General features: G+C 44.0%; 1 protein-coding gene across 1 annotated transcript in view; it reads left to right on the top strand.

Moving 5' to 3' along the window:
* LOC142572126 (ankyrin repeat and IBR domain-containing protein 1-like) overlaps positions 1-15328 on the top strand; it is a 74439-nt gene that overhangs the window by 35980 nt on the left and 23131 nt on the right. Inside the window, exons 14-18 of the mRNA XM_075681016.1 lie at positions 1623-1709; positions 1798-2010; positions 5302-5529; positions 6498-6690; positions 9777-9884. Of these exons, the coding sequence (XP_075537131.1) occupies positions 1623-1709; positions 1798-2010; positions 5302-5529; positions 6498-6690; positions 9777-9884 (829 nt within the window). The remainder of the gene's footprint in view (positions 1-1622; positions 1710-1797; positions 2011-5301; positions 5530-6497; positions 6691-9776; positions 9885-15328) is intronic.

The raw sequence follows: 15328 nt of genomic DNA, 5'->3' as shown, positions 1-15328 counted from the left end.
TATGAAATGCTTCACTTAAATTGTGGCGGGAACGTTTTACTGTAACTGTATCCCATGCATCTACAAAATTTGTCCAAACTGTTTTGGGGGCTCTTTAAAGGGACGCTAAAGGCAAATATTAAGTCAAGCTATAGTTATAGGGTAGTGCTTGAGACTCTCTAAGGCGTCAATATTATCGCGAACAGAGCCTTAATAATCGAGAAACTCCCGGAACATTCAAGTATTGGCCTGATGATGAAAGCACTCCTCCGTTACTGTCACTAGTGCTTGACCATTCGTTGCAAAAAACATCTTTGTACTGTATTATAAGATGAAACAAAATGCTACTTGTCCAGTTATATTCCTTTTTTTTTTTAAAGAACGCATTGAAATTATCCTCTGTGATGCGAGCGGTCGAAAGTCTTTGTTTTTGCTAGACTCTGCGCTGCCCATACTTTCGCGTTTCAGCAGTTTCGTTATCGTGTATTGCTGTGCTGGTTATACTGGCTCGCGAAACTCGCACAAACTGCAAGTAGCAGAGAATTCAAGTTCGATATTATGCTGAGGGATGCCGAACGGTCTGAGCCACTTGACCAAAAAGCCACTGCAGCGGTGAATCTACCGCTCTGTCTTGGCTCGGTGCCGCCGTCTGCCGGGTGCCATTTTACTTGCCGACGGCAGCAAAGAGTGGTGATCACGTATGCAACGTTGCCACTCCCCCGGTTAGGTGGCGGGAGATTTGAATTTCGAAAAGGGTATTCGGAACCTTCAGATGCAATTTTCTCATAAACTAAGCTGTTTCTTGGTACGAAACAAGCATTGCGAGGTTTCTGGAATGGTATTTAAACAGACCATGTCCACTTGTTACTTGCCTTTAGTGTCCCCTTAAAAGTATGTAGTATGCTTCCTATGCCATGGGCACTGTGAAACATGTAGGTGAAAATGTTTATCATGATAGGTTGGAGGCAATAGCTGTGAATGACAACATGCAGTGAGATGGTCCAGCAAGTACTGCTCTGGATTGTGTGTGTGCATCATACATTTTCTTGTTTTAATGAGATCTTGTGGCTGGAAACTCTATTATACGGTCGATCACAGTTTGCTGATATACTGAACATTGGTATCGAAAGATTGTCTTTTCTGGGAACATATTAATCGGTAAAGGAGCGTAACTGTATTGGGTCATTCTTTTGCATCCTTAATTGGGAACGTTGGTACAGGGAAATCGTACAAAATGGGATCATATAGACAAAGTTCTACTGTAATACTCTACAGAAGGTGCACATTCCTCCAGGTCGTCTGGTGTTAAAAGAAGTAAGGGCCTGATATTGCTGAAAGCGCAATCGTCGTGAGGAAGTGCATGTTGAATATTTTTGAGTGCTATCCAAGTGAAATTGTCGAATGATTTCATCAATTTCATAACCTACTAAGCCAAGGGGCAACAAAAGTAAGGCTTGTCTGGTGCAAAATGTTTCATGTGGGCCATGAGGTTGCTTCACACAATGCAGGGAAGGCAGGTTTATTGCTGTTAATAGTTAAGGAAAGCGTACCAAGCTTGAAATTCCAAGCAGAATTGCTAGAAGGTGCCGTTTTACGTTCTGGGCATTATCTACCTGACATGTGGTTTCTTTAATCCATGGCAGGCTGAGACGAAAAACAAAGAAATGCAGGAACTCAAGAAGTTTGCCCACTATTACACTTCCTACAAGGAACACGAAAAGAAGCACAAGGTGCAGTGTCTCTTTTTCATAGTTGTTGAGCGCAGTATTTAACTTAACGCCTCGCAATGTTCTCCTTTAAATGTGCGGTTTGTTTCAGGATGAAATACTTGTTAAAGGGCGGCTCCTTGAGAAAGAGGGTTACTGGATCCGTGAGTTTGGCGAGGGTGAAGATGGCTTGCCCAATGTTCACTTCCTTGGAGACGCAGTATGGGAGCTGCTGCGAGCACGCAGAATCCTGTGTGGTTCATATGCTTATGGGTACTACATGCAAGATGAAGGATATGGCAAAACAGTCTTTGAGCTTCTTCAGGTGAGGATGTGGAACCTGTTTGACTGACACTTTCTGCTTTTCCTGCCTCTGTACACAGCTGTGCTGTCTACATTGAAGTGCTATACTTGCTTTCCTTTTTTTTTGTTTCTATTATCACAAATTGTCTTGCAAATGTTTGGAGTTGCCAAAATTTTATTAAATGCAATTATCATTGTAATTGTGTGCTATGGTAAACAAGCAAGCTTATTGATGTATTTAATATTTATCCGCTTAAAATGTACTAATTGTTAAAACAGTTGTGACAAATCTCCATCACAATCTTCACAGAGACTAATGTATTTATTGACTGTTGAAATGCTTGTGGACCACATCCTTTAATGAAACTGTAAATACAGTAATTTCTGTTAATTTCGGTTAATTCGATTTTTGACTAATTCGAACCTGACCAAAGGTCCTGGCTGGTTCCCATGCATTTCTATGGGCCCAAACCTTCGTTATTTCGATCCTAAAATTGGCCTTCGTTGAATAATTTGAACTTGACCAGACAGCGCTCGCGCACCGAACCCCTAGGGTGACCCCAATAGCGACTACTTTTGTGGCAGTGTCTGTGTTGGCAGAGCTTAGAGGACAGTGAATATGTGAACACACGTCATCTCACGCCAAAAACACTTTTTGGCCTGCCCTGGGAAGATGTTCAAGCAGTAACTGGGGCTCACAATATCTTATTATGGTCCTTACCCGATTCTGACGTGTGCCTTTTATTTTTATTTGTTTGTTTGTTTGTTTTTCCCAGGAAGATAGGGCCACAAATTGCCTGTGTATTGCACTCGTATACAAATCAAAAATTACTTTCACGGCATTTGTATGCCTTACTGCATAACACATATGTATTGCGGTGAAGCTGATTTTAGGAAACCAGTTGTCATTCTGCAACACATTTACTATTAGACTCTTGCCCGTTTTTCTGGCTAATAGATCGGGTGTTCTGCTTTGTTTAGGAGGTCTAATGTCCTTTCTATGCTAGTTTTCTCATTTGAACACATAGAAAGTGGGTGCACATTTGATTCAGGGGCATGTTGGAATTGGACAAATACCACCAAATGAATCGGCAGTGTTCTTTTTTTTCTGCATCTTGTTTAATTCTACCAATCTCGTTGGTCCTGTCAGGGTGAAATTAACGGATGTCGACTGTATCTCTATTGTGTGTGCCTGTGTTTGCACGACTATGTGCTGTTTATGAGTTTGTGTGATCACTGTGCATATCATAATTATCACCCAGCACCTGGAGTAGCGTGCCAAGCAGTCAGCCAGCTAACATCTCCAGCATATAATTAAAGCCTGCATCTCTCTCTCTCTCTCTCTGACCGCTTAAGCTTTAGCGATCTGTTGTATGCCTACTGGTTAGTGCATACCTGGATCACTTTTTGTCGCACAAGAAGCTAACTGCGCTGTCTCGGCTCATGGTGTAACTGGTGCTGCACTGTGCTGCAAAAGATCTGCCTTTCTGGAAAGTGCAGAGACAGGCTTACAATTGACTGTGGCTCCGGCATGGGTGCGGTGATGCTTATACGGATATGCATTGAAAGTGCAAAGGAAGCTCGGTTATGGCCTTGGCAAAGAACACAGCCACAAATGGGTGCATTGCTATTGCTGCCAACTCTAATGAATTGAGCACCTTCACTTATCTGCTCAGGAATGCGCGTGGCATCAGAGGCATGCTGCATGCTTATAATAACCCAAATGGGCCACGGATCTGTCGCTCGCAGTTGCCGCATTGGCTCAGTAAGTCACATGTTACAGTTGTGCGCAGCGTGCACCACCAGGAGCGGTGCGAGTGCGAAGAGACAGGTGCTTGTACAAATGCATATAGTGTCCTGGCAAAAGGATGGCGTATGCTTAGTAGGCGGTGCATTGCATGGAATTAATCACACAAGATGATTGGCACCATGTGGCAGCAGGTAGCGTGCCCTAAAGCGTTGTTGGTTCTCACTCAATAGGTTGTTGTACAAACATGCACATACACGAATTGGGGAAAGTTCAATGAGTCTATGCATTATCCACTTTGCTGGCCTGCTTCCCTACCAAAATTTCGAAGTGCTGCTTGGCATCACTTGTCCTTGTCACACTTTCTTTGGTGAGGGGGAAAAACGGAATTGAAGAAGAAGAAAAGTTGCTCTCTTGGTGCCTATTTTAGGTAAAATTTACTATGGCAACGTATTTCTTTCTTTTTTTGGTGGTGGTGCACATAAAGAGATACTGATTTGTAGTTGCCAGTAAGTGTGTGCTACCATTGAGTTCGTAGATATGATGCGATCCCAACAAATGCAACTAACAAGGTTTCACTATAGGAACCCGCCATGGTTGCTCGGTGGCTGTGGTGTTGGTCTGCTGAGCACGAGGATGTGGGATCGAATCCCAGCCACGGCGGCCGCATTTCAATGGGAGCGAAATGCGAAAACACCCGTGTGCTTAGATTTAGGTGCACGTTAAAGAACCCCAGGTGGTCGAAATTGCCGGAGTCCTGCACTATGGTGTGCCTCATAATCAGAAAGTGGTTTTGGCACGTAAAGCCCCATAATTTTTTTTTCACTATAGGAGTTTTGTGGCATCTGTTGATTGTACCGTGAAAACCAGAATATATGTCGGACCGGATTATAGTTCGACCATCCAAACTTTAATCCTAAAGAAAGGGAAAGAAAAAAGAACAGTATAAACCTGTAAATAACGACTGGTATATAGGACAGGGTTCAACTTATTGCAGCGATTTTCTATGAAAAAGTTCGACCTATATTTCGGTTTTTATGGTATCTTAATTTGTACAAGGCTGCCAGGTGATGTGTACTAGAACATGATGTCGGGTGAGTTGGTTAACCATAATGAAGGGAAGGAAGAAGCATGAAAGGTGGCACAAGCTACAAAAGGAAAAGCAGTTGTGTGTAAGTAATTAGGAATGATGGTATGGTACCTTGGTCTGGGTAAGTTGGTTCATCTTACTGACAGCGTTCTAACAGTCCAAAAGACAACATTGATAAAGAACAGAAACAGTAGAATTGAGTACAACAGCACCTGTTTTGTTGTCTCTGTTCATCTTAATTTTCCTTTGTGCTGTTAGAACGCCATCCACTAAATGCACTAAATCATTCTTATCAAGGTAAATTGTTCTGAAATAACAATCATATTAAAAGTTTACTGGTATTATTGAAGTAGAGTAAAGGGCTTAGCATCGTTTGATCTATGCACCATGTGTATCTATGCAGCTGTGGTATGCCCCAATTTGGAAGAAGGGTTTGACTTGATTTGTGGTATGCTTTCATTTTGCTTCCTTTGCAGCATGATTTGGAAGAGGGAACAAAGGTTTTGTCGGATATGTTGTCATCACCACGTCTGCGAGTTTCACACCGCACAATCGTGGAGAGTGCAGAGAGAGTGCTCAGAAAGCGTGAGGAGTTCCTGAAGGCCATTGCTCGTGGCCTGGTTCCTCCCGAGACACCACCGTCAACAAGACGTACCAGGAGGCGTCGTTACCCGACTGTATTTGGCCTTGATCCTCCAGAAGATGTACGCAGTCTCTGAAGTTGCTAGTACCTTCCCTTTTAGCTGTGCAAATTGAATCCTTTCCAGTTTAATGCACCTGCCTTTCTTTATTATCATTCTGTCTCTTTGAGCATTTAGTGTGAACTCACTGAGTATATTGTCTAGGGACAGTGATGCACCACCTTTCTCATGCTCACACATGCACACCTTATGTAGTCTTTTATTTCGAGTCACTGTAGCGTCATTACCTTGGCCTAAGCTTTCTGACTGCTAAAAGTTTGCTCAATGACCTTCGCCTTGAATGCTAATGTGTACTTTTATGATTGTCTACCACAACTGCAACCATAACTTGTTCACACGCTGCCAAACACAGAAAAATAGAGTTGCCACCAGGTATCTTTGATTTGTTGTTCCAGACCGCCCAGGATTGCCTGAAGCGCTATTTCAGCAAATGAGTGTTGGCATGCGCAGCTCCTCTGACGGTCCTGGTCAGTCGGGTGCATCAAATCGAATAGACCTACTGTGTATTAACATTTGCTTATATGTGTGAGAGTCATAGATAATGCAGCCAGATCCGAAGAAACTTGAACAATGCGTACGAATTCCTTCCTATCAGAAGTAACTTGAGTTCATTACAAAATTTGCAGACATTTAGGCACTGTGAGCTGTTCTTAACTGCACCATTAAAATCCAAATTCATCATCACATTGTGCTGCTGCTGTTCATCATTGTCAGCAAACTCGAGGTTCGGCATTTGAATTCCTAATATGCCTTATTAGGCCGTGACATTGAGCTTTGTGTGCTGAAAGCTGTTCTGTGATCAAGCCAAGAGTAGTAAAAGTTCACTAATTCTGTGGCTAGAGAGAACCTTGAGCAAAATTGTGCGTCTGGAGGGCATTTGGCTAGTTATCTATAATTCCAAGGAAGGAGAGAACTATGAAGAAAATAAACAACTTTTTGGTAAATGCTCCTTCTGTTGACTGCATTTTCAGGAACAACTTATGCTTGCGCTACTGGAGTCCATTGGAGATGGACCCATGGCGGACCCTTGGGTCAAAGATGCCCGGGGATGCCATGCTAACTTGGCTGCACTTTTTGACTGGCCTCGTGATCCCAGCACTACTGGCAGCAGCTCTTCAGACACAGATGACGAAGACCGAAAGTCTGCGCTAATCCGGGCTGTTGGTCAGTTATTCTCTGCTGCTTACCCATCAAACAAGTACTTTGCAAGAAAATGTGCCAGCTTCTTTACCATATCAAGTAATAAAAGTTTATATTGGCCGTTAGGTGATGTTCAACTTGGTTATATTCTGTGGGGGGTCTGACCAGTGCTCTTGGGACAAAGAAACGACAACGCAGTAGTGCAAACAATCATCTTTCACACACTAATGCTTGCTAGCCGAATTGCTATCCACAGGACGTGCTGATGGGCACTTCACAAATCTAGGAAGTCTGACTCGCCGCGACCGGATAGTGAGCGAACATGCCCAGCCCATGCTGAACACCAACACCTGGTCGTTCGCGTTTACGGTCACACAAACGGTGGCACGTTTGAACAAGGGCTTGCGAGACGGTCTCGCAGAAGCATGGATTGGTGCACGCGCAGAACATCCACGCCGCTTTCCGACCCCAAACCAAAGAGGCATAGGCTACTCTCTTTTGCGCCCAAGTAACCCCGCCGTTAGGTGGTGTTAGCAGTGCAACACTCGTGCCATCTCTCTTACTACTTTGCAACTACACCGACTGCCGTTGTAAAGCCATGCGGTGAAGCCAGATTACAAGATTACAGGAGCTATTCGGGGGAAAACAACATCGGGGCACACGTGAGAGTTGCACATCCCCACAATTCTTGCTTGGAAGCTCAGGCCATTGTAGTTCCACATACAGCAATGATGCTTTAATGATGCGCTGTTTGAACTGCAAACTGTTACAGACGTAGCACGGGCAGTCAAAGTCCCCAAATATGAGCCAGTGACTAAATTTTTTGTTCGCCTGTGTGTATAGAGTAAATGTAAGTCTCATTTTCCTTTCTTTTATTGATTTTCTCACTGACCTTCTCACTACTTCTTTATTACGGGTATTGTGAGCATCTGCAGGTGTCCTAGTTAATTTCTGTTTATTCATTGCGACTGTACTCCTCTATGCTTTGGAAGTTGCATTGACCAACATTCTCTTTTCATGACATGAGCTGCAATTTGAGAGCCCACTGACATGTTGCATGCGGCAGTTGCAGTATGGTGGCTGTAATTGCTGTAGTATTATAGTTACTTTTCGGCTGTATTTAGACCACTGTGTAAGATACAATCTTTAGGTGAGGACGTTGTCCGGCCAGCGGCAAGATGCGATCGACCAGATAAAATACCATAATTGCGGGTCCAACCTATCCCTTGCCGACAGCAGTAATCTGTGGAGTGGCCCGACTTCATGACTGAAAACATGACCTCTGAGAATGCATACACGATCATGAAGGCCATGTCAGAAACCTTGTTGCTGTAGCAACCACTGCTTTGCACACCATCTGAAATTGCAGAGGCACGAGACGACTCCCTGCAGCTTTGCAACTCTGTAACTCTCAAATAAAAAATGATATCTCAATTCCGTAAACTGCACCTGATAATACACCTAAGGTGGGCAAAATTGGTGCAATATAGACCACTCTCAGATTTACCACTAATTTGTGTGTTGGGACTTTTCCAATACCCTTGTAAGCATTGTAACAATTTCAGATAAGTTGTAAAGTTATATATAACGTGTGTCCACTTTAAGTGCTCTAACAGATGTAGTTTATGGAACTGCAATATCTGTTTATAGTACAGAGTTGTGTATTTTTAAACTTTGCGCTTCTATTTTATTCGACGCTGACCGATGTAAAAAAAATATCAAAGTCCTAAATCAGTATTTTGCATCCTATAGTTGCTAGAACTTGATCTTTTCTCTCAAATGCAACAAATTTCATTCAAATAGGTACAGCAGTTGTCTCATTAAACCAGTTGTGCATTTTTTATCTATTTAAATAGTTAAAGCAGAATTGTACACTGAGCTAAAGCTTCCTGTTATGGTATAAAGCCACAATACTAGAAATTTTGTGAAACCTATTCATAAAGAATATGCTTGCTTTATGTGAAGAATTTGGTATGCAGAGCACACTGAAAACGTCTTCAAAATCCAGGATGTTTCCCATAGAGCATGGAAAGAACACCTGCCACCTGCCTTTGATTGTCGAGTCATCTGGTGGCAAGAGTCTTTATCTGGCAGCCATGAAATGTGGGATGTCGTCACATAAACATAGTACTTGTACCGTGATTTAAACAAAGGAATATACCCGCCGTGGTTGCTCAGTGGCTATGGTGTTGGGCTGCTGAGCACGAGGTCGCGGGATCGAATCCCGGCCACGGCGGCCGCATTTCGATGGGGGCGAAATGCGAAAACACCCGTGTGCTTAGATTTAGGTGCACGTTAAAGAACCCCAGGTGGTCAAAATTTCCGGAGTCCTCCACTACGGCGTGCCTCATAATCAGAAAGTGGTTTTGGCACGTAAAACCCCAAATATTATTATTATTATTATTATAAACAAAGGAATATGTTTCCAAGACCCGATTTTGTGGGCATACAACTTAAATATATTGCATACTAACTTGCAATCTAATTGAATGTCGCCACACTTGCAATGAATGCTATGATGGGAACAGTCTTCAAAGCCCTCTCGTTATGTTACGAACAGACAGACAATTTAACACAGTAGGTGGGAAAAAGCACTTACAGACCTGTTATACAAGCTATTTGTTTTACAGCTTTATTTAGTATGTGTGCTGTAAACAACAGGGCATGATAAACTAACAGTTGAACATCACTCAAGCAGGTTTAACTAAGATGGCGTGCCCTCTTTTCCTGTGTCTGTGATGTGCTGTTGCAATTGGAAGTGTGCAGGAACATTGCCGAAACAGGACTGGCGTTATGAAAGGTTTTGAAATTCAAGCTAAGGGTGACTTATTATTTAATCAATGAATTGGTTGAACAATTAATATTTTTGCTTTGATTTCTGTTGTTCTCACGCATACTGCTTCTGGATTAAAACTAATAATATTGAAGTTTACTGCAGATCTCTTTTAATAGTTTAATTAACTTGTCACAATTCTGGCTGGTCCACACTGATTTGAAGAAATGACCCAGACTGGCACGGATAGTAAAATTTGTAGAAAGTTCAGTCAATGACAGACTTACCTAAAATGGACATAAAGTACTTTTTTCTTTGTTTTTGTTCTTCATATCAGGTGTCTGCTCACGAGAGGGCTGTACGAGACCACGGGCACGAAACCCCAGAACACAGAAACTTCATGAATACTGCTCTCTCAGATGCCAGACAAAGCACAGCAACCAAGGTAAGACTCGCAGCAATGTTAATTGGCACTATCTTAATAAGTGGCCAACTAACTTTTGTCAGCTGCTTTAGAGTGGTTAATCTGGGGACTGACACGATCTCAAACAGGTGAGGAGATCGCAATAATCAGGAGATGGCGACAAAGGCAGGCATCTTGATGATGAAAAAAAAGTTCAAATGAATGTATTCACTTCATTGGTATATGATTGTGACTATCAGAGTCTCTAGCGACTAGGGGGTGTGGGGGGGGGGGTGGCATGACAGCCTTTAATAACCCTTCGCAGTCATCCGATAGTTGATGTCTCCTTGGAAAACTTGGGGAAGTTGTGGAAATATCAGTGGTGCCTTTGTCAGGTTGTGAAGTCTACAGCCCCTTCCCCTTGGTGTCTTCTCCTTTCGGTCCTCCCCTTTGTGTCTGCTCAGGGCGTAGAGGAGTGGCGCTTTTTCGGGGACGAGCGCATTTATCTCGACATGGGAAAGCACGCTGTAATGTTTCCCACACTTGAGTGGTTAACGTCCAGGTCGATCATAACAGCCTTTTCGGGGATGAGGGAAATTATCTCGACATGGGAAAGCATGCTGGAATGTTTCCCACACTTGAGAGGTCGAATTCCAGGCCATTCATGACAGGACTAAATCCTTAAGCTATGCCATTTTCAAGGGTGGCTAGTTTGCTACTGACTTGGAGCATGTAGCTTGGATAATAATTGTGCAGTAAGTATAGTCAGATGTACACACATGTTAATGCATACCTGAAGACACAACCTTTACTGTAGATGCAAAATCAAATCATTCTGATGCTGCGGTGGCAAGTGAGTGATAGACAGGGGGGAGGTGATAACAGTATCCTCACTAATAGGGGTGTGCGAATATTAAAAATTTCTAGCATGAATAAAATAGCCTTTGCTATTTGATTTGTATTCAATTTCGAAATCGACTATTCGAAATTGTCAAATATTTGTTTTTTTTTTTAAATATTTAAAGGATGCCAACATGTTGTGGGCTCAGGGCCGTGGCTTCAGAGCCATTGGCCAGCTGAGGCTCTCAGAGACGACACAGGATGCAAGAGCCACTTAAGAGACAACCTTTACCGCCTGAAGTCCTAGGCCAACTGGGGCTGCTCCTTGGTCGCCATTCCTCACACTCCGGCCTCAGGCTGGCTGTGCGTGGCATGGGCGCATGAGCCAGGCCAGATGGTGATTATGGCTGCACATCGACGCAGCCATGCCGCCGGCGTCCCCAAACTGTGTTGGCGCGTCAAAGAAGAGAGAGAACAATGGAATTGAGGACTCTTCCGAACAATTCTGCTATAGGAGAGCTGAAGTTGACATGCAGAAGTACCAGTTGCTGACCTAATGCATGGGGCGGGTAACTTCTGATCAGTAATGTTCAGTAATTCATTAAGAATGTGCCACCTTAGGCAGACTGTGGCGGCCACATTTTGATAGGGACAAAATGGAAAGATCGCTGTGTACTTGGATTTAGGTGCATGTTTAACAACCCCAGGAGGTCAAAATTAATTAGCAGTCCTCCACTGTGGCATGCCTCACAAAACCAAATCATGGTTTTGGCACGTAAAGCCCGTGAAATTATTATTTTACTTTTAATAAATGCAAATATAGTTAAACCTCGATATAATGAACTTCAATATAACAAAATTCTCATTATAACGAAGTATTTAACTTTACTTAGCCTATAGTTCATTGAACACCGTGTATTTAGAACCTCAATACAGTAAAACCTCGTTAAAGGGACACTAAAGGCTAATACTAAGTTGATGTGGACTGTTTAAATACCATTCCAGAAACCTCGCAACGCTAGTTTTTTCCCGAGAAAAGACTTAGTTTACGAGAAAATTGCATCTGAAGCGTCCAAATACCTTTCTCGAAATTCCAATCTCCCGCCACCCAACCATGGGAGTGGTGACATTGCATATGCCATCACTGCCCTTTGCTGCTGTTAGTGAGTGAAACAGCATCTGACAGATGGCGGTACCGAGCCAAGACAGATAAAGTCGGAGCGGCAGCATGCGGCAGATTCACTGCTTCAGCTGCTTTTTGGCCAAGTGGTGTAGACCATTCGGGCATCTCTCGACATCACGTGGAAGTTGAATTCTCTGCTGCTTGCAATTTGTGCGAGTTTTGTGAGCCAGCAAAACCAGCGCAGCACTGTGCGATAACTACTGAAACGCGAAAGTGTGGGCGGCGCGCAGTCGAGAGAAAACGAAACTGTTCGACCGCCCGCGTCGTTGTCAAGGGTAATAAACAGTAAAAAATTGAATTTTATTTCTCGTTCATTCAAACGAGGGTAGACTGAGACTAAAGGCATAAAGCCTGACTGAATGAATGAGTTCCTTTGTCTGAATGAATGAAGAATGAATGAATAATCTCAATAAGTTCCTTTGTCTAGACATGAAATAGAACTGGACAAGTAGCATTTTATTTCATCTTATAATACAATACGAGGATGTTTTGTGCAATGAGTGGTTGACTACTAGTGACGAAATTTAACTGAGGAGTGCTTTCGTCATCGGGCAAGTGCTTGAATGTGTTGGGGGAATCTCTAATCACGTCGTGCAGTTACCTCAATTTCTCGATTATTAAGGCTCTGTTTGCGATAATATTGATGCCTTAGAGATTCTCGAGCACTAATCTATCACTTTAGCTTGACTTACTATTTGCCTTTAGCGCCCCTTTTAAGCTATACCCGCTTAAACAGTAACCTTTAAGTAGTAAAGTCACATCCCCGACTCCAGCCATTGAACATAATGTGTTTTGTATTCGCACAAATCGTAACAGCTTATTGCGCATGCATTGTTTAACACGTAATGTTTCCACTTTTCGTCGCATAAACACAATGGTGTGTTGTCTCCATCGGGCAGCCCGGCAGAACAACAAGCCTCAGAGATCAGAACAATGATCTCCAAGCGCCCTGTGCATTTGTGCATGAAGCCACATCAACATCATTTCGGTGCCATGCCATAGAATAAAGAACCATGCCAGATAGCGTTTTGGCATTGTGCAAACAAGGACTCCCATCGTGCCGAAGCTCGGATAAAAAAGACGTCGAGTGCTCAGCATAGAAGAAAAATTAGACATCATTCGGGCTATCGAACGTGACACGAAGAAGTTGGTGCTGGCAACATGACAGGGATCTACTGTTAACTACAGTATGTGGCATTTGGAATGCGAAGAAGTTGCTTGGCAGCCCTGAACGTCCCTGGGGAGCGCTGCTTCGACCACGTAGATATGTCGGCTACAAGGTTCGACTCTTCGCCATCGTTGCCTCTGTTGTTGCCAAAGTGTCAACTAGTGACAGTGATGAGGATGACACAGAAAGCGACAGCACGGGTGATTCAGGTCCGACAGTGGCAGAAGCTGTGCGTTAGGTCAGCCTCATGAATGCAATCGTCGCGATGAGAACAGCACCCCACAAGGAAAAAGGCGCCTCGCAACCTCTGCAGCGCTACAGCTCGTGTGCACGGAGAACATGCAACGCCAACGAGGAATCTGCCACGTTAGTGTTTCCTGAGAAGAGGGGGCTGGCTGAAAAGCTGGCTCGCAGCTTCAGTAAGTTTGAGACCACTGTCGTCACTGCTAGGTCGCCGTGGCATCAAACGAAAATAACACTCTTTTCACGCAAAGTGAATAAATACTGCATGTCTTCATCCCTTTTCATCGCACTCTCTCTGAGTTCCGTTTTTGACAGGTAAGTGGGCGATCTCATGCTATTTCGGTTAAGTAGTACTACCGTTTAGTACGTACTTATTCCGAACTCTGGCCAACTGCGGTTTAATGAGGTTTCACTGTATAACGAAGTGTGTTTGTATGCTATTTCAATATAACGAAATTTCAGTGCCTCTGCAAACTAATATCAAGACAATAAACGGAAACTTCCTTGGATACAGATTGTCAAAATGGCTTTTCGCAAATGCACCTCTCAAATCACGTGCTGCGCGACGAGAGTGACCGCCGAAGGGGCGTCACATGATGTTCCGTATAAAGTCCAACTGCAATAAGATCCTGTTGCACCCTGTGTGCTATGTGCTTTAGGTGTGAGTGAAAGTGTGTGAGGGTGAGACAAGAAAAATTGTGGCTTCACGAGTGCTTCCTTCCCACGCGAGCAAAGGAAAAGAAGGGAGAGGAGTGAGCTTGCGGTAACGCGATCAAGCACATGCGGGGTTCAGAGTGGGGGACAAGTTGGCACACATCTTGGTTTCTAGCTTGTGTTTTGGCTATGGCTGCGCATGGCTTCAAGCATGGCTGAGCACATACACAGCCGCGCATCATGCTTTAGAGGTAATCTGCTGTGTGTGCAAAGAGTGGGCATACCGAGATGGCGTGGCGTCATGTAAGCTATTTTCCCGCACCTTTAGTATTGGAGGTTGCGTAGTCTCAAGTTTCGGGGACCCGTTGGAGTGAGAGGCAGAGGAAGCATGCGCTTTTCGCTGCTGTCGCTTTTCATGATAGCGTCATCCCAGTACAGGTGATGCTATCTGCCGTTTGGGTGGATTGCGTGTGAAAGCGTGGCTGGCTTCGCTTAATTCGTACCACCGATGTGAAGATATCGTCGACGCAGCATGAAACCATATAATTTGGTGCTGACTCCCAAATTCATCAAAAGGAATTGTTTTGTCATTCAAATTTGCTTTTCTTGATTGTCCAATAATTCAGAAAATTCTGCAGCCCCTTTCCATGTAAGAAAAATCTATAGGCAACTGTGCTTGCATAAAAGGTCAAATTCCAATGCAAAACTTCGCTATAGCGAAGCAAATTGCCAATTTTACTGACTTTGTTATACAGTCGCCGACCATTTATTCGGACCTCACGGGGACTGCGGAAATGTCCGAATAAACAGGTGTCCAAAAAAGCAGATTAAGAAAAAAAAATGAAATCCTTTATTTCCACGCGCTTATTCGGGCTCGGCAGTAGGCTTGAAGAAATCGTGAATGCGCCGTTGCACGCTGTTCCGTTTACGCGCAGTCAGATAAGCCTGACTCTCGGGAGAGGGTCAAACGGTCACTATAGGTGGCTGAAAGCACAGTCACTGTTTGTGCACGCTCCGCATGCGACGGCAGCGTAGCACATTGTGCGTCATCTTCCGACTCGGAGTCATCGTCCGGCGGTGCAGCAGAAACCTGACGAATGATCTCGCCGTCGTCGAGTTCTGCGCATGTCAGTACTGCAGTGTCAGTACCTGTGAAACTGTCAAATGAGACGGTGTCCGGAATCGCAATGCAACCACTGCGCAGGTCTCGGCAGAACATTTTCCGCGTCAGTAGGGAGCACATCGGAAGGCGACAAATCTTAGGCCTCCCGGCACCCGCTTGCCGGCATTCCCCAGCGAAGTCTGCGCGGGCACTGTCGGCGCCATTAGACACTTGACGCGATGTTTCCGTACGCCGCGTTGGATCACTGAAACCTCGACACAGCACACAAAGCAAAC

Source organism: Dermacentor variabilis, chromosome 2 (genome assembly GCF_050947875.1).
Source record: "Dermacentor variabilis isolate Ectoservices chromosome 2, ASM5094787v1, whole genome shotgun sequence".
NCBI lineage: Eukaryota > Metazoa > Arthropoda > Arachnida > Ixodida > Ixodidae > Dermacentor > Dermacentor variabilis.
The sequence above is the reverse complement of the archived record's forward strand: the minus strand, read 5'-3'. Positions and strand labels throughout refer to the sequence as shown.